General features: G+C 35.8%; 1 protein-coding gene across 1 annotated transcript; it reads right to left on the minus strand.

The window, feature by feature from the left end:
* Positions 1 to 1,922: 1,922 nt before the first annotated feature.
* LOC121728459 lies at positions 1,923 to 22,284 on the minus strand. Its single transcript, XM_042116651.1, has 7 exons — positions 22,177 to 22,284; positions 13,208 to 13,384; positions 10,300 to 10,453; positions 9,012 to 9,132; positions 8,727 to 8,858; positions 7,977 to 8,190; positions 1,923 to 2,109 (listed from the first exon to the last, which is right to left on the minus strand). Exons 2-7 carry the CDS (start codon positions 13,374 to 13,376, stop codon positions 1,955 to 1,957), a joined length of 945 nt encoding a protein of 314 aa, XP_041972585.1. The 5' UTR covers positions 13,377 to 13,384; positions 22,177 to 22,284; the 3' UTR covers positions 1,923 to 1,954.
* Positions 22,285 to 26,959: the final 4,675 nt, after the last annotated feature.

Raw genomic sequence — 26,959 nt, forward strand, 5'->3', positions numbered from 1 at the left:
GTCATGGGTTCGATTCCCGCGTCGATGTTATTTCCAAGTTTGGTTACGACAATGCAGGCTGATCACCTGATTGTCTGACAAGTAAGATGATCCATGCGTCGGATGGGCATGTAAAAAGTCGGTCCTGCACCTGATCTCACGCCAGTCGTGTCGGTCTTCCGTCCCACTGGGTTATGAGAGTGAAAGAATAGAGAGTGCTCTTGTGTACTGCGCACACACTTGGGCACTATAAAATTACTCCTGCGTACCTGGCCTGGTTTCAATGAAACCGCCCACCGTCACCGAAATCGGTGTGGGGAGTATTATTATGGGATATTATTAAATGCACATCAGAATAATTTTTCAGCACACTACCTTAACTCCGCTAATTAACTGAATGCATACCAGAAAAACTAATGCTGATCAAAAAAAACAATTGAATAACATAAGATGTCCATCAAAAAAAACTTAAACATCATACAAAACGAGACGACCTGTATATCCGAATTCACACCAATAATATGGTTCATACATCGGATATATTATTTGTTAAACTAAAATTTAAATTGTTTATCAAAAATACTAACTTGCACTCTAAATTGGACAATCTTACAACAAGAATTTCTAAAAACGATATCGAAAGGTGCATCACAATAAAATCAATATTTTCTATTATCAAAACAAGTCTACAAATTGACAAATCTTGCAACTAAAATATTTTTAACCTAACTTTATTTTCTTTTTGTTTCTCTGTTTTACTGAAAAACATATTGGGGCCTCCTTATCTAACGCCGCACTCACTCCTTTGCGCTCACTCTTTACTCTTTAGCGACCACAGATATATCTTGATCTATTTCTGTGTTAGCGACAAAGATTTTTGGTAATTATGATGAGATATGGTGAAAGATTTTATCATTCCAAAACTATCTAATTCAAGGTTTCTTGATAAAAAATAAGAAAAATTATCAAAATTCACTACTGTATTGTAATTTTATGGGTTAATAAATTTATTAATGATTCTTAAATAATTAATAGCAATGTTGGCCCAATACTACTTCAATTAAATAATTAGGTAAGTATACACTTTCCTTGCACTTATATAAATATATATAATATGGATAAATATATTAAAATATAGTGGAATAAGTGCAAGGAAAGTGTATAATTATTTAATTGAAGATGAATTTCCACCAAGAAGTGACAGTAAATTCAATATCATAACCAATACGACTTGATTGGGTTAGGTTAGATGGCTAAGGAGCGTAGCGCAGCGTAGCTCCCGCCTTAGCCATCGTGGTTATTTTTTGTGAACCACCCAAAAGTAGAAGCCCCGCGTAGCGGGGCTGCGTCGACTCATAATTGAAGCCAGTTGTTTTTTCTTTTTTTTTCTTTAGTAGCTTGTCAACCCCAAGAGTGCAATTCCTAAGCCGGGGGCTTCATTATTTTGCAATATATCGGTAAGGAACCCTTTGTGCGCGAATCCGACTCGTTCTTTGCCGATTGTTTATTCTTATTGTTTATAAACTGAGTTACCATTCACTGTGCCAAAGTTTAGTCCATGTTAAGTTAGCACTTGATGATTTTTAATTATTCTTTATTCTATTATTCTTAATTATATGAATATAACAGATTAAATTGGGTTTTATTTAGAATAAATGATGTTCCTAAAAGTAATTTAGGTAATGGTTTTCCTTTAAAAAGTTGCAGTATGTTTGTTGAACTAAGGAATTGTTAGATATTATACTATTTTAATAATAGTTATTCGTTCAGTAAAACAGTTTCGCAAATAACTTTAAATAGTATGCTGAATTCGCATTAATAGTGTGCAAGTCAGTATTTTTGGTGAAACTTTCAAATATTTTGATCGAGAAAAGGGAATATACAGATATTGATTTAAATACATGCGTATTATTATTGATAGGTTAGTGTAATAAAACATCGTCAGTGTTAAACCAAGTTTATTTACAAGTTACAACTAATCGACGTTTAGTTTTCTAAACGAGCCGGGCATCCCCAAGTACTCCTCGTTGAACTTAGCGACGCTGCGTTTGGACTCGTTGCTGACTAATCTCTCAGCGTTCTGTACCAGCCGTCGCGTTTCCTCTGATTTCAACGTCTCTTGCCATTGCTCTGTTAAAAAAATATAAATAATAATCGGCCAAGTGCGAGTCGGACTCGTGCACGAAGGGTTCCGTACCGTTATAATTATAAAGCATAAAAAAAAGAGCAAAAATTTGAATTTTATTTAAATATTATTATTTAATATTAAAGTACACATATTATATCTAAGGCTACGAATAATAAAAACTAGTTTTTATTATTCGTAGATCTAAGTAAGGCCTTTGATAAAATTTCAAGTGCCTACATGTTGTTATTCCATATCACGTTTGTTGTATGGTAGCCCCCCTTAAATATTAATATTATTGTGTTTTTAGTATTTCTTGTTATAGGGGCAACAGATATACACAATGTGTAAAATTTTCAGAAGTCTAGTTATTGCAGTACTTGAGGTATCTCAAGAACCGCTATCATACAGGCTGTATAGTGTATATAGCCTGGCGTCATACACAGACAGACAGACAGATCGACAGACGGACAGACAACGAAGTCTTAGTAATAGGGTCCCGTTTTTACCCTTTGGGTACGGAACCCCAAGAATAATTGCAGTTATACCAGGATTTTGCCCTCACCCTAATGATACAACGCGACGTTTTTGAATTATGAATACTGCCTTACGGCCGTTCCCAATATTTGATCTATCTCTGGTTTTGCCTTACTACAGATAGGAATAGCTCACAATTGACATAAAATATATCTCTCTAATGTCAATTGTGAGCTATTTCTATCTCTAGTAGGGCAAAACCAGAGATAGATCAAATATTGGGAACGGCCGTTACTGACTATAGATACTGACAGATAGATGACGCCAGCAACTTCGATGCGCTAAAGTTTGTTTATCGTGAGGGAAACCTTGCATTATTCCGGGATAAAAAGTATCCTATGTCCTTTCCCGGGACTCAAAGTGTCTCCATAACAAATTTCAGAAAAATCGGTTCGGTGGTTTGGGCGTGAAGAGGTAACGGACAGACAGACTTTCGAGAAAGTGAGTAGTGAGTACTGAGAAGGTAATATTACCAACCATATTTTTGTTATAATATTATCCCTAACCGTCGTCGTAACCCGCCAATTTTATTAACCGATTTCTGAAGGGCGATTTCACCAAAGAAATGGAACGCGTTCAAAGCACTCTGAACCGGTTCAAAACGTATAAACGCGATCATAACATCGAAATGCATTTCACCAGCATAAACTGAACGCGTTCAACGCAAACCCGAGTTTTATCTTCTGAACGCCCAAAGTCCGAAGTTTAACGTTATAAAACCCGTTCAAGCCCTGTCATGGCGGAACTAAAAACATAGACAAAATAAATGTCAAGACGACAGTTTTGACACATGCGTTTGTTAGTTTATGTATTGTTTCTTGCTATTTTGTAGTTAAATTAACTTGAAAAGGCTTTAAAATGATGAAAACATGTGACGTCACGTAAACTTAGATTTAATAATCGCGATCAAAAGAAGTTTGTGAAATCCAATCGAAACAAATCGAGATTTACGTCGCAGCATGAACGCGTTCAATGGGAACTAAGTTTTATAAAACTAAGTTTTATGTGTGTTTGGTGAAATCCCACCTAAATGTCTGTTGCCTAAACTATTTTAAAAAATCATGATCATATCGATGGCCCCAACGAATAAACGTGCAAGAGCTCTTACCAAAAAAATTTTTTTTTGATTTTTCGTTTGCATGGACTATGATACACCTATGTAAATTTTTTTTTAATTTTTTGACTTAAAATAACGATTTTATAGCAATGTAAACCTTTATTGTACGGAAAAAATAATAACATATATTATCACATTAAAATTAAAACATGCGCTTATTGCAGATTATTTGTTTATTTGAGTTCACCAGAATAAAAGTGTTAAAACAATTTGGCGCTCGTGTCTATCTTTTCCTTTGGGTTATAACTCTTGCACGATTATTCGTGTAAAAATGCAAGCCACTTCTATGAGTAATGCCTCATTTCAGATGGCGAAACTTTGAATATAATAATCACAGCTATTCTATTATCTTTTACTAACTTCTCTTGTCTTTTCTGCTTTTGTAAAGGTTATTAGAAGAGCTATTGTAAAGTTTATCACAAGAGCTGCTGGTGAGTTGCTGGTCTTTTTAAGAGGGAATACGCTCTTTCCCTGAAGGTTTGCAGGTCGTATAGGTCCGTAAATATTGCTGGTGACAGTTTATTCCAAATTTTACAGTGCGCGGCAGAAAGTTACGCGAAAAAAGCATGGTGGAAGACTGCTAGTCATCAAGGTTATGAGATAGTATATTTTTAACGTGGAACGCTGGCGAAAAGTTGCAGGAGGTACCTATTATTCCGAACAATTCCTCAGTGCACTACCCGTGATACAACCGATTGAGGATGCAGAGTGAAGGTATTTACATCTCGCGTAATTCCAAGGGGTCCAGCCTGTTTGAATCATTATGGCAGTCAACAATTCGAGCGGCCCTTCGTTGAATACGATCCAAAGGGATTTGTTGGTATTTTGGGGTCCCTGCTCAGGTATGAGAACAGTATTCCATATGAGGCTGAACCTGCACCTTGTAGAGTTGCAGGCATTGGTTCAGACTGAAATACTGTCTCGTCCTGTTAAGAACAGAATCAGTAAAGTATCGTCTACCCCATTCAGACACTTTCTCCTGTGAATTCTCTATTTTAGACATAAGTTCGTTTCGACTCTCGATGATATTTAGCCGAGAAATATGGTGGAAGCCGGTAGATAGGGCATCACCTGTACTAAAATCCGCATAGCAATGAATGCCTTTGGTTTGTAACATGTCATTGATATGCAGTATGAATAGAGTAGGCGATAGCACACAGCCCTGAGGGACACCAGTATTAACAGACTGAGTTTCCGAGCATTCGCCGTCAACTACGACCTTTATGCTTCTGTCTGCTAAGAAACTAGTGACCCACTTACATAATTTCTCGGGCAGTCCGTATGATGGAAGCTTTGATAGCAGCGCTTTATGCCAAACCCGATCGAAGGCCTTCGCAATGTCCAAAATAACAGCCAATGCCTCTCCCTTCGATTCAATTGCCTGAGCCCAACGATGAGTCAGGTATGCCAAGAGATCACCAGCCGAGCGACCCTTACGGAACCCGTATTGTTTATCGCTTAGCAATCCCTGGCCGTCCAAGTATCGAAGAAGCTGGCTATTGATAATGGATTCCATAATCTTCGAGAAGAGAGAGGTTGTAGCGATTGGTCTGTAGTTGGAAAGATTTGAGCGATCACCTTTTTTGGGGATCGGGTGCACCAAGGCTGTCTTCCAGAAAGCCGGGACGATGCCAGTGGAATAGCAGAGCCGAAAAAGATGCGTCAAGACCGGAGCCAACTCTGGAGCACACTTTTTCATCACAATAGGAGGGATTCCGTCAGGCCCACTCGACTTTTGGATATCAAGGACACGCAGGGCTATTCACACTGAGCCCTGACGTAATCTAATATCTGACGTGATGCCCCTGCATCGTGGTATGGTTGGCGGTTTTTATCGCAAGGTCACCAAGGGTCGATTTTGACGCAAGGAGCTTACCCAGAAGATCGTCTTTGTATTTTGCGTCGTGGGCCAACGATTCATTTCCTACTTGTAGGGATGGCTGGATGGCTTTCAAAAATACCCTTCAATAGCTTAGACCAGAGACCAGAATTCACGGGTTCACAAAGGAAGGCACTCGAGTCTTTCACCAATACTATTGACCTGCTGTTTCTTTGCCCGATTGATCTCTCTCTTGAAGGATCTCTAGGCAAGGTTGTACTCCGTTTTATATGTATGTGTTCATGCATAGACGCAAGGTAGGTCCATATTTAACAACAACAACAATAGGTCAACAATATTTTTACTGAACCGTCAACAAGAAAATATTAGCTAACTAGACGTTCCACGCGGCCTCGCCCGCATAAATGAGAAATTTTACAGAAACCGTACATTTTCCCGCAAAAACTAGCCTATGTTCTTTCACATCATGTTCTACATCTGTGCCAAATAACTTAAAAATTCATCCAGTAATTCGCGAGATAAGCGCCCTAAAATAATTATCCCGATTTTTTCTACATTTTCCTATGTTTCTTCGCTTTTATTCGTCTTAGGGTAATAATTTATATTTTATAACCTTCCTCGATAAATGAACCATCTCACAAAAAAAAAAATCGGACCAGTAGTTCCTGAGATTGGCACGTTCGAACAAACAAACTCTTCTTCTTTATAATATTAGTATAGATTTACATTTTATACCATACACTAATAAGGTCGTATTACATAAATAATGAATTAACTTCTTAACACTAATATACGGGCTTTTATCTTTACAAATATGTAAAAGCAACAAAATATACAAAAATAAGCGTGTAAATGACCAGAGCATGGCTCAGGAGGAAAAAAATATACGTGGAATAACTATGCAACATTTCACTGCACTTGTTAAAACTTCATTTATGACACGAATAAACGCGCATTGATACAATACTGTTAACAAGTCACATATTCAATAGAATAATAATTTAATATGGTTTTTCTTAAATATGTAGTAAACCGTTAATATTCGATTTTAAATAAATATAATATGAGCTGAAAGATATTTTTTTTACCTTTAATTTGATTATACATTATATTTGTCTATTTATTATGTAGTCAAAGTTTTGTGGTTCCAAACGTTTTTTTGGCTTCCTGAAAAGTTGTCTTTTTTCGATTGCACGTTTATTCATTGGGGCCATCGATACTATTATTATAATTACGTATTGTTTCTTTTTATGAAAAAAGTCGCAAATAAAATATCTCAGCCACAATAATTATAATTACGAACATAATGTGTCACAAGTTGAACCATGAAGGTCAAGAATTGACTCGAGGCTGACACAAAACTTTTCTGTCCACAACGCTGTGACCTCTAAAATTAATTACTCCCGTACATAATATTTACAATTTTTACTTGATTTCCTTGTACCAGATTTGGTTTGTAGGCTTTATTAATTAATATCGTTTATTCTATTTTTAAACATGACTTAGTGATTTAGTGACTTAGTGACTTTTATTATATTATGGTAGTCCCATTGCCCAAACCTTATAACCAGTTAGACATACACAATAGAGGCTAATCACATGATTATCTGACTAGATAGATTAAATTGTCGAATAGGCAAGTAATAAATCCTGCGATAGGTGTACAGCTCTAGTAGACAAGCGGCAAGCGATTATCGTAAACGCTTACAAAATGTATGCGATTTGACATAAGTCATCGCTTCGCTAGCGAATACTAAATGTCAAATCCCATACATTTTGTGGCGTTGGCGTTTACGATAATCGCTTGCCGCTTGTCTAGGCCCTCTGGTCATCCATCCCACTTACAAGAGTGACGATGACTTACGAGAGTAAACATGGACATAGTGTCCAATGCAGCGTGCACTCATGAGCCCTATAAAATAAATTCCACGTAGCTGGCTCAGCCAAGGATTTGATAGGCAGTATAGGCCTAGGAGGTGGCAGCGTACTAGGGGGGGCGACAGCCTATTAGAGGGGCATATATTAGAGGGGCTGCTTACATGGAGCGGCGGATCAAAAGTGGCTTTCACTCATAAAAATGTAAATTTTTAATGCACTGTTAGCAATTAAGTATATTTAAAATTAAGTAGGTACTTAGGTATATTGTTTTTTTTTCCTAAGTAATATGTGAAAACTTAGTGGAGTATACTATATTGTTTATTTTAAATTTAGTATGTAATTTCTTCTGTAATTTATTTGTATACTTGTTTGTTTTCCTAATAAAATAAAAATAAAAAATAAATCCGGCACTGAGCTTACAGTGACTTCAGTGAAACCGGTCACCATCATCAAAACTGGTATGAGAAGAATTTAATTATAATATTCATTAATATAAATACCTCTTAATTCGGACATCGGTGGCGCTAGACCATCATAGTCTTTTGGCAAAATTTCCTTGGATATATGTTTTTGGAGGTCCTCATACGAGTTGTGCACATGAAGTCGGCTTGCCACCTTCTCTTTGAGTCCTTGTTTCAGTATAAACACGAACTTGTCAACGAAAGACGGGGCGTTCAATATGTGAATGCCAGCGATTTTTGTTCCATACCCTTCCTGGAAGGCAAAAAATGCTGTTTTATTAGGTCATAGCTCATAAATCATATTATTATAAAAAGAAAAGTTTGATGTGTGTTTTACGTCCATAAAATGTATTCTTAGATGTGCCGTGGTTTATTTTTGAATAACAATGATAGAGTGGGCTTATACTCTGTCTAATATTCATAATCCCAGCGTTCCACTTGACGTTAAAAAAGAATCAAAACGCTCAAAATAGGAGGCATTTTGAGCGTTTTGATCGTTTTTAACGTTAAGTGGAACGCGGGGAATATTATAAGATTCAAAATAACTGGCCCATTGTACTTGAAATTTTGTGTGTTTTTTGTTTCGGGTAAATCTGAAAATTGGTTAAAATATATTTTTCATACCCGAAATAGCGTTGTAGAGAACCTAACAGCGTTCATCCCGAATCACGCTATCGAAGTTTGTCTGTTGGGGCTTTTGAAAGAAGCTGTCATTGCAACGTCTGACAATGACGTATAGACAAAATAACTTTTGCCGGGTCATCTAGTAAAATATATTATGATACACACCGTGCATAAAATTTCTCCCTTCTTCAAAATAATCGGGTTCAATTTTGTGAGTAGGCTCGAGTTAGCATGTTTTAGGTCGACGATGTATCGTTCTGAAATGCTGTAGTCAAAATTCAGTCTGTATTCTCCGATCTGGAAAAATACACAAAACAATATATCAAATTGCATCCAACTGGGTTAATATAAAAACGGTTTAAAATTAATTAAATTCTGTACGTATATTGGGTACGAAAATTAAGTGTAATTAACTTTTGAATTATGAACTGATAAATTAATGTGACTTACGAAATAACAATATCTTATGTACGACAGTAGAGAGATATTATCGAAATTTTCCGATGTCAGCTGCGTTACCATCACTCTTGAGTTGTCAGCAGGGTTTAACTTTGGCAGCGGCACGTAGGACCTGGAAAGCAACATATTAAATTTCATTTCTGTTGGATTAATTTCGAATTATCCATTTTGATCAAGTGTGTCAGGTTCTGGCCCGAATTCCGTAACTGCTTTTGACCAATACCAATGTTTTTGTTTGTTTGCATCGAAGGGTCCAAAACTCTACCAACTCTACACTTGTTTTGATGAAATTTTGCACATTTATAAAATAAATCACAGGGAAGAAGCAATTTTTTCTAAAAAATGGTATAATAATAATAATACATATGGACGCTTCACACCACGTCAGTCTGGTAAGTACCTGAAGGACTTGTGTTACAGGTACCAGACAACGGAAAAATATTTAATACTTTTATACTATACATATATTTAAAATTTTTATTATATGATGAACATATTATTTAATACACATCCACACGGCCGTAGCTAGAGGGGGGCATTGGGGGGCAATGCCCTACCTTAAAAATACCAAAACCCAAGAAATCAATAAATTATGATTATTTTTTTGTACTTCTGCCCTACCTGTAACCAATGCTGACTGTAGCTACAGCCCTGCACATCCATGACCCAGGAACTTTGAAAACTTTTTGTTCCGTCGGCGGGATTCGAACCCGCGACCCCCGGCTTGAGCTACCAACGCGCTCACCACTGATATCAATGTTGAACTCTGCAGCAGTATCAATGTCTTAGTACATTTATAAATGACGTGAATAAAGGTTAAGACTTGGCGGTATTTGCCTGGTTCAGTCCACGCAGCTCTATTTTTAATATAATAACTTTTACACCGGTTTTGGTGACGGTGGCCGGTTTCATTGAAACAAGGCCAGTTACGCAAGAGTAATTTTATAGTGCCCAAGTGTATGCTCAGTGCACAAGTGTCAAGTGCACTTTATATTCCTATACTCTCATAACCCAGTGGGACAGAAGACCGACACGACTAGCGAGATATCAGGCGCAGGACCGACTTTTTTATGCCCATCCGACGCATGGATCATCTTACATGTCAGACAATCAGGTGATCAGCCTGCATTGTCCTAACCAAACTAGGAAACAACATGTTTCCAACGCGGGAATATAACCCACAACCTCCGAGTCTAGGAACCACGCTCTAAACCACTGGGTCACGGAAGCGTTTTTATTTTTTTATTTTTAATATTATGTTTACTGTTTAATAACTTACACTGATTTGCTAAGTTGATCGAATTCTTCTAAGGTCTTGTTGAGGCATATCTCTGGCATCATTGCTCTGGTGGTGCAGAATTTGTCTATTTTAATCTTTGTACCTTCTATTGAACCTTTCGCCATTATGAACAATCTTTCAAGAATTATTCTACCTGCAAAAAAGATAATTATTATTTTTTTGAGTCAAGATTCCTTCGCTAATAATTTTAGTAACTTAAAATAAAATAAAAAAGCCGATAGTTTGTTTCATTTTTACTAGCAAAGGGGATACAATCTAATGCAATTTTTTTTAACAATAACATATTAATATTATGTTGTATTTTATATTGTATTATATTACTATACTGACGTAATATTATGTTATATTACATCTGTACTAGCTGTTTGACCGAGCTTTGCTCGGTATTCGATAAAACAGGAATAAAATGACATTTTCTGAAAATGATTCCTAGCTAGATCGATTTGTCGCCCCCGAAACCCCCTACATACTAAATTTCATGAAAATCGTTGGAGCCGATTCCGAGATTCCAATTATATATTTATATACAAGAATTGCTCGTTTAAAGATATAAGATAATAATATGACATCGTAAGATACTTCATACTTTATTTTTAAGAAACAAAGTGGAACCTTTACAACACACTTAATTAATGAACATTTATTTTAATGTACTTTTAATCTGAGTTTATATCATTTAACTTTACCAGGAAAATCCTGTGTATTCTCGCAAATGGAATTATACTCAAAAAGGTTATTATTTTATCCTCAATTATTATATAACTGTCTACTACAAAGTAATTATGTAAGCAATTATTATTTTTAACAAAAAATTAAAACCGACTTCCAGGGTAAAAACAATAATAATTTATAATGAACAAAAAAGTGTTAAATAGTTCTTACTCTTTAGTGTGCCTTATGCATAACTCTCCTAAACCTCAACTATTTATATGTACACAAACTTCATTATTTTGAAGACGGTACCAGCTAAGAATGCTGAGTTCTATGACAAAATATTTTTAATATTTAAGACTGGTACCGACTTCAAAATAATGAAGTTGTGTACATATAAATAGTTGAGGTTTAGGAGAGTTATGCATAAGGCACACTAAAGAGTAAGAATTATTTAACACTATTTTGTTCATTATAAATTATTATTGTTTTTACCCTGGAAGTTATTTTAATTTTTTGTTAAAAATAATAATTTCACTCTTTTTACTCATATTTAATAAGCTGGTTTTTTGTACAGACTAATGTGTTATGCTTAGTGGCTGGATCCGACAGCTCGCTCTTAATCAAACAATGATAAAATTAATGTTCATACGCCTGTCTTTAAAGGCTCTAAAGTACTGTTCAGTGAATTTATTTCTATCATTACACTCATGGAAACTCATCAGCTCAACATAATATAATATTATGCTCAAATATAACTATAATCGTCCTTATAAATTTTAAGGAGAATAACATACCTCATAGATCTTATGATCAAATTACTAACTTGGTAACCTAAACACCAAGATCGAATCATTTACATTGAAATAACATTATAATTTTGTAAATCGTTCGACAAATTCGGGGTTCGTTCTTAAAGACGATTAAAAGTAAGTACCAATAAGGGTTAAGGTAAATAAGGGTTATTATAATTAGATAATTCATGGTGTGGTGACTGGTGGTCGTGATAATGATGATGATGAATGTAACTTGCAAAGTAGCATATGCTTTCAGTTCTTAAACCAACTACGAAACCCCCAAACTTGTATTTATAAGGAATCCGGAGTTCTCTTAGCACCTTCGGAACCATGGTATATCTTATTGCAAAATCTTGCTTTTTGGTAGCATATGCTTAGGATACTTCTTAAAAAATTGAAATCACTATATGTTTCCATATAAATTTTGAGGAGTTCCCTCGATTACTCATGGATGTATCGTGGAATGGTGGTAATAATGATGATGATTAATGAAATTTTGCATAGTAGTATTTGCTTTCAGTTCTTAAGACAACACCGAAACCCCCAAACATGTATCTATAAGGAGTAAGGAGTTCTGTTCACCACCTTCGAACCATGGTATATCCTGGTGCAAAATCTTACTTTTTGGTAACATATGCCTAGAATACTTCATATGAAACCAAAAAAATCATATATTTCCATTTGAATTTTGAGGAGTTCCCTCGATTACTCATGGATCCCATCATCAGGTCACCACTTTTTTGAACATGGTACCAAATTGGAGTAATACCCTATACAACAAAATAAAAATTTTGAAAATCGGTTCACAAACGGCGGAGTAATCGTTGAACATACATAAAAAAAAAACATATCCACAGCCCAACGTATAACCTCCTCGTTTTTGGAAGTCGGTTAAAAAAAATATGAATAAGGCCTTTATGTTTAGCAGTAGTATTATTTTAAAATCCCGTATAACTCGCCTATACAATCCATACTAATATTATAAATGCGAAAGTGTGTCTGTCTGTCTGTATGTCTGTTACCTCTTCACGCCCAAACCGCTGTACCGATTTCGCTGAAATTTGGTATGGAGATACTTTGAGTCCCGAGAAAGGACATATAATACTTTTTGTCCCGGAAAAATGTACGGTTTCCGCACAGTAAACTTTTATGATTTGCGCGTAAACTATTCGATCGATGTACGATACAGTGTTAGTCGCGTTAGGTTAGGCTGATTTTAGTATTAAAATATTCGTAGAAGTCCAGGGAAGGTTTTCAAGTGACACGAAGTTCACCGGGACATCTAGTTTTAAATATTATTATTATTTAAAATAGTAGTTAACATGCATAAAATTTACACTAATATAAAGCCTTTAGACAGGTTTAGGTGAATTTATCGCAATAATAATGAACTACAATAACACTACAATAAATTAGTCAATCAATACAAAATAACTTACTTAAAAACGGTAGAGCATCTACTAAATGGTCTTGCTTTTTGCACCATTCTTCGACTTGGTCTAGGCTCTCTTGTATCCTCTTTGCGTTCCCAACTCCGTAGAACTCGCGGGCCTGTTTTAGTTGCTCCTGTGATATCTCGATGAGAGGATGATAAGGTACGGTTTCCATTTCTGTGTCTGAAAAGCAACAACGACACCGTTAAAACTAGGTAGGACGTAAAAATCGTTTTGGGACTTATGGCTTTTTTTGCGGAGCACTTTTCTTGCTTTTACGTTTAGGCTGCTTTCTAGCGACCGCGAGTCACTGAGGTGTATCCAACATGCTTAACTTATTTAAAAGTACCCGAAGATTTATCAATTAATATAATATGCTCAAAACATTTTAAATGAATGCCACTAAATTCTTATTAACGTTACCTTAAATATTTCTATGCATAGCAATATCGTAGGTACGTAAAATACAAGGAATTAAACAAGCTGCCAATATTTAATCGCCTAACGTTTTATTTAAGCAACAACTTAGAAATCAGACGATCTGTTTCACAAAATAAAGGGTTTCTTCTAAAGTTCTAGTTGTATCACCAGTGGAAAATTCATTTTTAACAAAGCATTCCAGAAACTTGCACTGTATAGGTTCTCTTAGCTTGGCTTGTATTTTGTAGAGAACTCAATAGGTGTCGAGTTCTACAAACGAGCAACCCGTAAAAAATTTGAAAATAACTCTACAATACTGGCTTTTCCTTTAACCTTGCCTGTGAAATAGTTTTCTTGGCATACTAAGGGTGGATTGCACCAACTTACTTTAACTATAACTGTAATTTTAACTATAATTACAATGAAAAATATCAAATCTTTGATTAAAGCAAAAAATGGACGCCATATTTAACCATAACCTTGAGCTCGACAAGGCTTTAAATAAACGTGGCGAAAAAAGGAACTAACGCTGTCATCATACAAAAACGCCATTTTTGACAGTTCTCCTTTACCAGCAGCGCCCCCGCCCACGGCACGTTCATTTATAGCCTTGTCGGACCAGCTGCCATCTATCAAAGTTGAGGTTAAAGTTAGCCTCAACTATAACCATAACTTTAACTTTAACCACGCCTCTGGTGCAACCCACCCTAAATTTGATACCGGCCCTATACTAACAAGCCCCACAGATATGGCATTTTAAAAAAACTTTTGGAAGTGTTTGATTCATCAGAAAAAAAAACGAAAATTTAAATTTCTAGCTTCTTCTTGCCTTAAAGTTATCGGGACTTCTTGTGTTCTTCTCCACTATCTTTTTGTGGGGAAGGAGGGTGAAGGATTGTCATTGCTTCAAATATTATGTATAAGTAGCCGCAGAGATAATATTGTTGACAAGCATAATGTTATTTTGATTTCATAATTAACGCTTTGCTGTAATAACATATTATGCCGTCTCATAATAATAAACATAAGTGGAGCTAAATGGAGCTAATAGACTATAATTATAAAACCTCTGTTGATAAATAAGGCTCTATCATATTGTTTAATTACGTAAGCTAATAACAGCGTTACTCAATGTCATACATAATATAATAACAATAGCTAGCTATTTGACCGAGCTTTGCTCGGTATTCGATAAAATACGAATAAAATGACATTTTCTAAAAACGTTTCCTACCTAGATCGATTTATCGCCCTCGAAACCCCCTATATTATACTAAATTTCATGAAAATCGTTGGAGCCAATTCCGAGATTCCAATTATATATTTATACATATACAAGAATTGCTCGTTTAACCTTTAACGTCACGGGCGGGGTCTACGCAGACCCCACGCGCTGTTTTTTGACGATAATTTTTTAAATTGGCAAGTTACGATCGCACATTTTCGGCTTATTTCAAATCTCAATGCAACGCGAGCTCTTTCAGTGAGTAAAAGTCAGTCGCTCCTCTGCTAAGAGAAGTTACATTTTTGCTTCTGTGGGGATACTTGCAGACCCCACCCGTGATTTAACGTATATACTTTTTTCACATTGTTTCTGTGTTTATTTATTTGTTTTTTTGAATTGTCTATGTATAAGTGGAAAATATGGTTTCCGACTAACAGGAAATTAAATCGCTCAAATCACATTATACAATTTAATAACTCTGAAAGTTTTTAGAAACATTTTGGAAGAGTGAGAGGTAGCTAGACCTAGTGCACAAAAAATTAAGCGAAGAAAAGCTATTATCAGAACTAATTATTATTGTCCGTAAGCCTCATTCAGTAAAATTATTTATTACTTACCTAGCCTACTTGAGGTAGTAGTCGAGGAATAATTTTGGTTTAGGGTAGTACTTTTCAAGGATTGACAATTTTTTTCGGTAATGTTTATTGTTAATTTTTATTGTTATTACCTATTTATAAATCCTATTTTATTAGAAAAAAAAATAAGTCAGTCAAAAGTAGACATTTTTATTGAATTTTAGTACATGAAACATGTGCCCTAAAAATTCTATGCACGAGATTGGTTAGCTCATATAAATATTCTTTACTGTCTAAATAATGGTTATTTTATTATTTATTAATGCTTTTCATAAATAAAATAATATCTTTTCTCATAATATAAATCAGGTTTTTAAAATTATTAAAGCATTCTGAATTTATATGTATATTTATATTGGGGTACTTTTAGACCCCACGCCTGACGGAACGTTACCCAAAACAACGCGTGTACTTAAAGGTTAAAGATATTAATATAAGATTAGATATAAGTAATATTTACTTTAATATTTTTTAATTATTAATTTTTATCAATATAATAATAAAAAAAAGAATACGTGTGGCACTCATAATTGTATTGGATTTTTTACCAACTTTTGCAATTATTACTTCTATAATATTATTCGCATAACACTGCGCCGAAGTCTGGCAACGCCGCGCCGGTCGGAGTATGGGGGTGTTAGTGCCTTATCACACTGGCGATTAGCGAGCGATTTGAAAGCGACGCGACTGCGCAGCGCACACGCCGCGACAGCGCAGCGTCGTCGCGGCGTGGCGTGGACGCCATTTTGTCCACTCATCTACACAGATTATTATTTACAGGGTATAACAAAAATAAGTGATAGAGTAAGTTCTCTAAATATGGACTACCGTATCGTTTTTGATAAATAAAACCCAAATTTTAATAGATTGTAAGGATTTATTCTCATAAATCTATGAAGAAATTAACACAGTTAAAAAAATAGATTCAATCTTACAAAAATAACAACATAAGTAAGAAAAATACTGAATTTTCAAAAACAGGCACTATTGCCTGTTCTCAAAATGAGCGTATTATATGGACCACAGCATGTTTAATATGGACTATGGGTACATAATATGGACATTTCGAATTATAAGTAAGTTCAAGTATTATCTTATCACAAAATTGACTATTTAAGTAAATCTTTATCAGTCAAAAATCACAACTTACCAACTTATAGGCGGCATAAGTATACATTTACTACCTAAGTTAACTTTACACTTTGTCAAAAATAAAACTCTCATAGAAAATAAATCAAGTAAGAATAAAAACAAATAAACGGTTTACATTAATGGACGCTGTTAAGCATTAGTGTACTAACCCACATAAAAATTACGTATTGAGTTATGAATGCAGTTATGTTCACAAAAAAAAATTGTGGGTTAGGACACTAATGCTTAACAGCGACTATTTAACCGTTATCAAAGGTTTCTATAACAAAAACCAGGCTCAACTACCGTAACAAACAAATGAAAATAATACGATAAAAAAGAATCAGTCATCTCGGCAAAATTCACAAATAAATCGACCACTTTCGACACCAGCACATTCTTCATGGGCCCATTTCTCGCATGAAGGACACTGGATCCATTGCTCTCCTTGTGTATCTTCGGAAAACAGTCCGTTGCAATAAAAACATTTGCCATTATCTCTTTGGCTACGATCAGGGCTCTCATCAGTCATATCATTGATTGAAAAGGCACTCTCGTCGGATGACGTGGACTCTCTTCTAACTTTCTTCAATGCCTTTGTTTTATCATTTTTTTTTGCTTTCTTTCTGTCATTTTCTTTTGTTTTCTTTGGTATAGTTTTCTTTCTTTTTGAGGCACACTTGTCATTCATTCTTTCCTTTCCTTTCAACTTCCTCAAAGCATTATTTTTATTCTTTAGCGCTTCTGCTTCATTTTTCCTTTTTACTGATGTTGTCAAATCAAGTTTGTAGGGCGATGAAGTCAATATTGTTGACTTAGAAACTTTTCTCCCTCTCTTACTAGTTTTTTTGTGTAAACTTGGTATTGGACAAATTTGTTTTGGAGACAAATAAGCTGTGGATGTGGAAGGTCTATCTTCATAAGGTTTTTCTGGCTCACTTGTTTTTTGGGACTGCAATGCAAGATCTAAATCTGTATCTTGTCTAAATGATTCAGGAATTAGAGATGAATGAGGATTGGGAGAAAGATCTATTTCTTGGGATGAATTAATTTGTCTATATTTTGAAGAAGCTTCTAATGCCAATTTGGCTAAAGGTTGAACTTCGTTGGCGTGGAGTTTGTGTGTAAGTAACGATGGCGATTCACACATGGTCCTGTCTGAATCACCATCATCACTGTTATGAGCGGAAATGACTGGCGGCGATTGGACGATGTCTTGTGTTTGCTGAATAGGGTCTACCTGTTCAAGTTGATTGTTCCCTGACTGTTCACTCTCAAAATCTATGAAGTCATGGTCTTGGAAAACATTTCTATCAATTGGACAAATCCCAGTTGCACGAAAACCATTAATTGCTAGTTCAGCACGCTGAGCTTTTATATAGGCACGCCCAAATAGCTCCGCAATGTCCCAATGCTGAGCATTTTGTCCTTTGTTACGCACAAATTGCCGGATTTCTTCAGTGAAGTATTTCTTTAATGGCCCCATGAATGTACGATCGAGTGGCTGAATCTTATGGCTAGAATGTGGAGGTAATGATAATAATTGAACATGATTCTCTCGTGCCAAGTCAATGAGTTCAATATTTCTTGTATGACTTGCATGTCCATCTAATATCAAAAGTACAGGAGAAGTGTCAGAAGGTTTTACGTGCTGTAGAAAATGCTTAAACCACTGAGTGAAAAGATCAGTTTGAATCCAACCCGATGGGTGACATGCGTGTATTGAGCCAGGAGGAGCTCCTTTCATTAAAAGTGGACTATCCCGCTTACGGGGAAAAATCATCATTGGTGGAACATATGAGCCGCTAGCGTTCATACACAGTACACAAGTTACTGTAGACCCTCTTTCGCCTGATGTTGCAGCCTTTATTTGCCGCTTTCCCTTCTCGGCAAGTATTTCAGGCATTTTTGAGGGCACCACTGTAATACCGGTCTCATCAACATTGTATATATTGTTTGGAGTATATTTGTATTTGTCCATAGCTTCTTCTAATAATTCAAAAAATCTGTTGACACTTTCTCTGTTAAAGCCCTTCAATCTTGCAATGGATGTGCCAGTGGGTTGGCGAAAAGAGAGGTTAGGGTGGCGCTTTAAGAACAATCTCAGCCATGTTTTACCAGCAGACTGCTTTTCTTGCGAAAAGGTATGACACAAGTTATTTTTCTCGGCCAATTGATAAGCCAATGACATAATATCACGTCTAGTTAATCCAAACCCTGCTTCCTCCATTCGAAGAACATATTCAGCTAGATCATTTTCTAAATCTGTGGGAAGTGTTGCTTTTCTACCAAGTTTTATATTCGTCAAATCATACAAGGGCATATTTTGTTTTTGGCATAAACGAATGAGTGTGGTTTTTGGCACGCCGAAAGATTTTGACGCTTTTAAATATCCCATTCTTTTTTCTTTAATAGCTAATATTGCCATAGTCATAGAATCTTTACTCCATTTTTGCCTATTGCCTTGTTGACTTGTCGAGGCCATTTCCTAAAACAAAAATAAACTGGTATCATAAAATGGACTACATAATTACAATATGGACCACTGGTCCATTTATGAAATCCTTGTTGGAGTCCATATTGAAAACTGATGCTACTTTTAGGTTATAATGTTTTCAGAAAATATTTACGTTAGCTACAGTTATTACTCTTAGGGACAATAACTGCTAATACAATAACATTTTCAAAAAAATAATCCTCACAATACAATTAATATCAATATAACAGCAATCATCTTACGAAACTTACCGAAAAATTATATCAAATCACGCTGAAAACAAAAATGGCTGCCACCGACACAGCCGCACTCGGAGACTCGCTGCGAATGACTAGTGGCGCCACGCGGCGAAAGTGCGTTGTGTGTTGCTATATTCACTTCGCTAGTAGTTATACGAAGTGAAATATTTCCATAGTCCACATTGTGTGACTAGTCCATATTTAGGGAAATTACTCTAATACTTTAGGGTGTGTACGTATTTCTTGTAGAGAGGTCACTGTAAAAGTAGCAGCGCTGAAAGACCAACATTTTTTTCACTTTTGTATGGGCAAGGGCCTGAGCGTCACGAGTTTCCCCATACAAAAGTGAAAAAAAAATTTGGTCTTTCAGCGCCGCTACTTTCACAGTGAACTCTCTACAAGGAACACGTACACACCCCAAAGTATTATCACTTATTTTTGTAACACCTTGTATATATGTAGTAGATTCGTCTAGAGAGTGACGTCAGAATCCATTTTGCTGCTGAGTGTCCAAAACGCCGAAGGCATGCCCTTAGGGTTTTTCGTTTCGGAATTCCTTGATTCGTTCGCCGCGCTTAAATCCTGCGATAAAAGCTATGCAATAGCCTAAAAATCCAGTAAAATAGTTTTTAACAAATTTCGTCAAACTCAATCAAGTACCATCATCTCATTCGGAGCTCATTCAATGCAAACAAACATGAAACAAGCAAACAAAAATCCTATTCCTATTTATTGCATGGGTCAGAATATTTTGCGTAACATAATATTTTCCATGTTTACCTATGTGTAGAAGCTAAACAAATATGGTGGAAATCGTTACTCAGAATACTCACGAGGTTGATGGCAAATCAAATAATCCGTGCGTATTTGTACAATACAACCTTGTACACACAGATATATCCACAACGAATATTACAACAGTTTTGTTTCGAGCGCATATAAAAAGACCATAGAACCTTAAAAATATAAGATAAACGGAGACGTGCTATTTTCTGGGACTTATCAGACAGTGGTCAAGCGTTGAGGTGGTTAGTTTTGCGTTCTTTGTGTTATATTACGTTACATAGATATTAGATACTATACGCGACTCAGGCGCGGTCGCAGCCTGAAATTTTGGGGGGGGTCACTCAGTAGTCACTACATTTTTTTTTATCTGCGCCCTCAGACGGTTCTGGTTTCACAGCAGTTATCTAAGTTCGGTCAAAGTCGTGGTTAGGGGATACTTTGATAGAAATTTCCTTTTATTATTTAGCAAGATTTTGAGATTTTTCAATTTTACCTTAGATTTTGGGGGGGGGGGGGGTCATGTCCCCTGTGACCTCCCTTCGGACCATGCCTGTACCTACTCACACAGGAAGCGTTCTGACCGCGTCCTTATGCCTTCTGTGTGAGTGTGACAACATAAAGAACGCAGAACTGACCGCTTCAACGCTTCCTTCCAGATTGTCCGAAGCACTTTGATTATTATTACCAAAGCTTCGGATAATATATCCAGCGGACGTCGTGGTCACGGACGTCTAACTTTCAGAAAGATTTTTTTATTTAATGTTACTGAAATTCATCAATTAGTTATTACATTTTGTGTTTCGGTTTACGCAGAATGCACTTCCGTCTTACTGTATGGGTGTACAGTGGCGGTGTTAATGATTTATGGTTTAGTTTTATTTTGTTCATAAAGCTGGCCCTAGCAAAGGTTCTCTTCGTATACTGACTGTCAAAATCCAAAATCAAAAACTTTATGGGACTTGCAGCTGAGCTAGAAGGCGTCGCGTCGCTGATGTGCGATGCGCGATGATTATTATTATTAAAAGCGTGTCTTCTACTTCTGTTTTATTTTTATTTATTTGAAATTTGTAAAATCTTATCTCTTTTGTAAGACCAAAATAAAGCCAGGGAAAATTGCCTAATGCGCCCGTACTTAGTTCACTTTTAGAGAACTCTACTACCTAGAACTAACAACTAGAATAATTACTCTGCAGAGTAGGCCATGGAGAGAGGACATATTAAACTACTCAACCATCGAAGCTTAAAATCAATAGTTGGATCTAATACGATCAAATAAGCAAATGTATTTCTCATATTTAACTACCAAACAGTAACTGTTTACGTACATTGGCAACGGCAACATGACGAGGCGATGCGAAGCGATGCATTTTTTAAATGGCCCTTTCAAAACTAAAGACCTATTTAAGAGGGCGATTAACGCAAAAAATCAAACATCGTCCTTCTCTCTTCACACTCACGCCCGTCTTTCATATGCCAGGTGAAAAAGAACGACGCGGATTCATCGCTAAATTAGTTTTTTGTCAATAACTCGATAAATATACAACATTTAAAAAATCCGCTATGTCAGTTTCTCAATGATAGAATTCTATACTATTTGTTAAAATATTAACTTAGTTTAATGCACGGTTATGGCAATATATGAAAAAAATCGTGAAAATTAGATGCATTTTTGTGATTTTTTGTCTATGGAGAAAATTTTAAGATTCGTGTTTTCGCTAAGTCGGATCTTGGGAAATATAATGTAGTATCTATGTTTAGAAAATGAAACAATTCGGGGCTTATTTTCAAGCATAAAAAAGAATTATAAAATCGACAATTTAGGGTTAGTCGCCCCCTTAACAAGAAGATTCACATTGAATTAACATCCTGGCTACCTGCTTCTCAAAAAATGGTTCACACTGATCCTCGATTACATCTACCAAGTAGAGTGGCAATACTGTGACGAGACAGTGCAAACAGACATTTTTTTGATTGGCTGAGAGCACTCTCTCACCACTGTACTCGGTAGGCATAATCAAATCATAAGCTTGTGATAGACTAACCTGTGTTTCGGTAACAGATGTCCAACTCAGCCGAGGTGTTCTCGCGGACTGCAGAACATCTAAAGTTTTATGCCAAGTGTTAACCTCTGTAGTGCGAACTACAAATATAAACATTTTGATCACAGCAAACATGACAGTATAGTAGGGCAACAAACACTAATATGCTGATGTAATCACTTCATACGTGCAAAGTACGCGTTTCGATGCGATGGAGACAAAAACGAAAATAGACACGAAAACGAAAATTCAGTTCAAAATGAATTTAAACATAGTAACAATAATAAAGATTCAACTAAATCTTTATTATTGTTACTATGTTTAAATTCATTTTGAACTGAATGTAAACACTAAACGAAACTCAGAATGACCAATTAAAATTATGCGTTGCCACAATTTAATATGAATTAATAAAATGTTAATGTCTAAGATCAGAATAACTCGACCTCAGACGACCTCTGTGGCTCAGTGGTGAGCGCGTTGGTAGCTCATGCCGGGGGTCGCGGTTTCGAATCCCGCCGACGGAACAAAAAGTTTTCAAAGTTCCTAGGTCATGGATGTGTATTAAATATTATTTTTATTTTACAATTTATGTACACACAAATAGAAGTTAACAAACCAGCTTAGAACTAAAAATATGTTTGTACAAAGGTACATCTTATTCCAAAATGGAATGTCTTCCAGAAGACCTGACTGAAAATAGGAATGAGTGATTGTAAAAATATAATATGCAAAAATTAGTGTGCACGCTTAAATTATTATTACTTAATAGTAAAGATAAACTTAGTACATTATTTTTATTTAGTAATATTATAGTAAAGTATATACATATACAACATATAATAATATTATAATATATATAAAATATATTGAAGTATATATTATTATATACATACATATATACATATATATATTATATATAACATATTATATTGAATATAATAAAAATTTATATACTTACAATAAAAATAATTTATAGATGAACTTAACATGGAATAACAGTAGTAATATTATATATTTTACGTGTTTTGACGCAGATAATGTAACCTGACTCTCTTCTTAAATAGTGCCAAAGTTTTACTTTCACGAATCTCTGGTGGTAGGGAGTTCCAAAGCCTGGCGGCATGAACTGTGAAAGAATAAGAAAAGAAGTCAGTATGGTGAGAAGGAATTTGGAGAAGAGTTCGTCTAAAAGTTCTACAAGACTCTATAAATATGTGTATCATGTAATAAAAATCTTAAATATATATATAGTATAAAAGTATTAAATATATTTCCGTTGTCTGGTACCTATAACACAAGTCCTTCAGGTACTTACCACAGGGCCAGACTGACGTGGTGTGAAGCGTCCATAGATATTATTAGATATTATTATTAACTTGAGAAAGAGTAAAATATTATAATGTTCTTATATTAAGCAAGGTACTTCTTTAGAAGCTCCATAGTGTAATAATTTACAGTCTTGTCTCACAATAATTTGACAAAACTTTTCGTCTTTATTTCTTGCGTGACGTTGCGTCTGGCCTACGAGTAAGTGCATACTTTCTGACAAATTTTGGTTTAATTATAATAATAAAATCGGCCAAGGGTTCTGTACCGTTATAGAGGAAAAACAGGCTAAAATTGTGCTTTTGTATGCCCCCCTTGAATATTTGTTTTATTTGAATATTATTAATTATTAAGGTAGACATATAACTCTAAAGACTTTTTTGAAAAAATTCAAGTGCCTTTTTTTATTAAATAAGGCGGCAAACGAGCAAGGGTCACCTGATGGTAAGCAACTACCGTCGCCCATGGACACTCGCAACATCAGAAGAGCTGCAGGTGCGTTGCCGGCCTTTTAAGAGGGAATACGCGCTTTTCTTGAAGATTTGCAGGTCGTATAGGTCCGGAAATACTGCTGGTGACAGTTCGTTCCAGAGTTTTACAGTGCGCGGCAGAAAGTTACGCGAAAAACGCACTGTGGAAGACTAGCAGTTGCCATTATTAAATACGAGCAAAAAAGGCCAAAAAAATAACGTATGTTGTATGTATACTAAAAACAAAATAAAATTAATATTTAAGGGGGGCTTAAATATTAGTTTTTTTTTTTTTAGTATTTGTTGTTATAGCTACAACAGAATTTCAGAAGTCTAGCTATAGCGGTTATTGAGTTACAGCCTGGAGACAGACAGCCAGACAGACAGACGGACAGACATCGAAGTCTCAGTAATAGGGTCCCGTTTTTACCCTTTGGGTACGGAATCCTAAAAATGATGCAATGTATCTTAAGTAAAAGAATAGTATTCACTTCCAAATATGGCTACCGGAGCAAGGGCACTAGAAAACGACCAGTTGACAGTTGTTTCCATTTTTGCCGGCCAACCGAATTATGTAGTGCCACCCACCTACTTACACTTTCCAATTTGCTTCTGGTCGGGTGGTCGGCGCCAGCCAAATTGTAGCATCAGTTAGTACTTTTAAATTTTAATATCACCCTCACAGCTAATTAGAAGTTATAATGCCATTAAAAAAATTTAGAGTGTCATAAAACGCGCAAAATACTAAGTGACTTTGCGAAAGTCTGTAAAAATCCTAATAGGATTCCACTTTGTGACGTCACTCCGTTAGTCGCCAGGATACGCGTAATAGAGTTAGAGCCCGCTCAGAAGTTCTTTAAGGTAATTATTACGTGATATGGAGCTGGGTTTTTATCGCTTCTGGTCGGTGTAATTTATATTACATTATGGCAACAATTTTAGCACCACAGACATATTATATTAGAGCTACAGCTGTGGACTATACGCTGGTGTGTTTTGATGACCAAGTTGAGCTAGATACCGGAGCAAGGGCACTAGAAAACGACCAGTTGACAGTTGCTTCCATTTTTGCCGGCCAGTCATAAAATTATACGTGGAAGAGCCATGCTTCGGCACGAATGGGCCGGCTCGACCGGAGAAATTCCACGTTCTCACAGAAAACTGGCGTGAAACAGCGCTTGCGCTGTGTTTCGCCGAGTGAGTGAGTTTACCGGAGGCCCAATTCCCTACCCTATTCCCTTCCCTACCCTCCCCTGTTCCCTTCCCTTCCCTACCCTTCCCTATTACCCTATTCCCTCTTAAAAGGCCGGCAGCGCACCTGCAGCTCTTTTGATGCTGCGAGTGTCCATGGGCGACGGAAGTTGCTTTCCATCAGGTGACCCGTTTGCTCGTTTGCCCCCTTATTTCATAAAAAAAAAATGTGTGCGGCACTGCGGCCTGCACCATAATGATTTTGATAAATTGACATAATATTGTAGAGTAGACGACCACTTTGGTAAATGTAAGTGATAGCTGATGATGATTATTAGTTTGATTACGCAGCTGATTACTACAATCTGCCAAATAATTGAAAATTTAGTAAACAGGACATACAAGGAATGATGGCCGATAATTACTATGACGTACGTAACAATAGTTATATTTTGGAAACAAGAGATTTTCCTGGTGCTTATGGATTGTATCTATATATTAATAGGTGAGCCAAAAACTTTGTATTCCTTTTACGTTCCCTTTTACAAAATTGGGTTGAACGAAACCTAGCAAGTAGTTCTTTTTTATAGGTCATAAATGGTAAACCTTAATTTACCTTTAATTAAATCAACTGAAATATAAAAACAAATCAAAAACCTTTCTATTTCATAGAAATTAACCTTATTGCACGGAACCCTTCATGGGTGAGTCCAACTCGCACTTGGCCGGTTTTTATTTATTATAATTACCAGCATTGGACAAAATTAGAATACATTTTATACATATTATTAATTAATTAACTTACGGGTAATTTCAGATGCACAACAATTACTTCATCAATCTGATTAATTTGTAATCTGATTAAAATTACTAATTACTTTTTGCCCAACAATTTGCAATTTCTACATTAACTAAATTTAATCAAAATCGGTTCAGCAGTTTAACCGAACATTTTCCATGATAAAACATATTATCCTATGTCCTTCTCCAAATCCTTACGTAATATCTACATGTACTCTATATCGATATCATAAGCCAAATTCATTTTTGTTGACTGCGATTTGTTGACCGTACATTTTCCGGAAATGTGTCACCTAATGGTTTGACGGATGAATCGCATAATAGGTTGTTTTAATCAAAATATACGTTACCTAAGTTTTACGGGCTTGTCAATAATCCCCTAAATTATAATGGTTTAGGTGTAACTTAAACGTTGATGAAAACAAAACTTGCGTTAGATTCCCCTTATATTGGCTTAAGGGACATCTAAATTTTAGGTGTCGTTAGTGAAAACGGGCAAATCATTTAGTTTAGAGCAAAATAAAATATCTGCGAAGCTTGGTTAAGAAAATATTACAAAAGTAAATTTTTTTATATTTTAAAATGTCCCAACAGGCTTACCTAAACTTTGAATCGTCAGTGCTTTATATAGAAGCTTCTTTGGGGTATACTAAACATTCCATATCTTAATCTGATAGATCCAACGACATTTCAATGTTCAAAAAAAATTTTTTTTACCCACCACCTGAGAAATCTGATTTCTATACCATGATAACTAGACACATGTTGGAAGCCTAGGCAAGCTTAATCTGACACGCTCGAGCTACTCCCAAAATCTCCTCTTCCCCTCCCCAACTAAGAGGGTGCTGTATGGATTATAATTAAGTTTCATTGACCCAAAGGCCACTCGTAGATGGATTTGTAAATTTGCATTGAATTGACAGACGTCATGCAAGTCTGTCAATTCAATACAGAAATGCATCTACGCGTCGCGTTGCTGTCTGAATTGACCCTAG

This window comes from Aricia agestis, chromosome 6 (assembly GCF_905147365.1).
Source record: "Aricia agestis chromosome 6, ilAriAges1.1, whole genome shotgun sequence".
In the NCBI taxonomy this organism is placed as follows: Eukaryota; Metazoa; Arthropoda; class Insecta; order Lepidoptera; family Lycaenidae; genus Aricia; species Aricia agestis.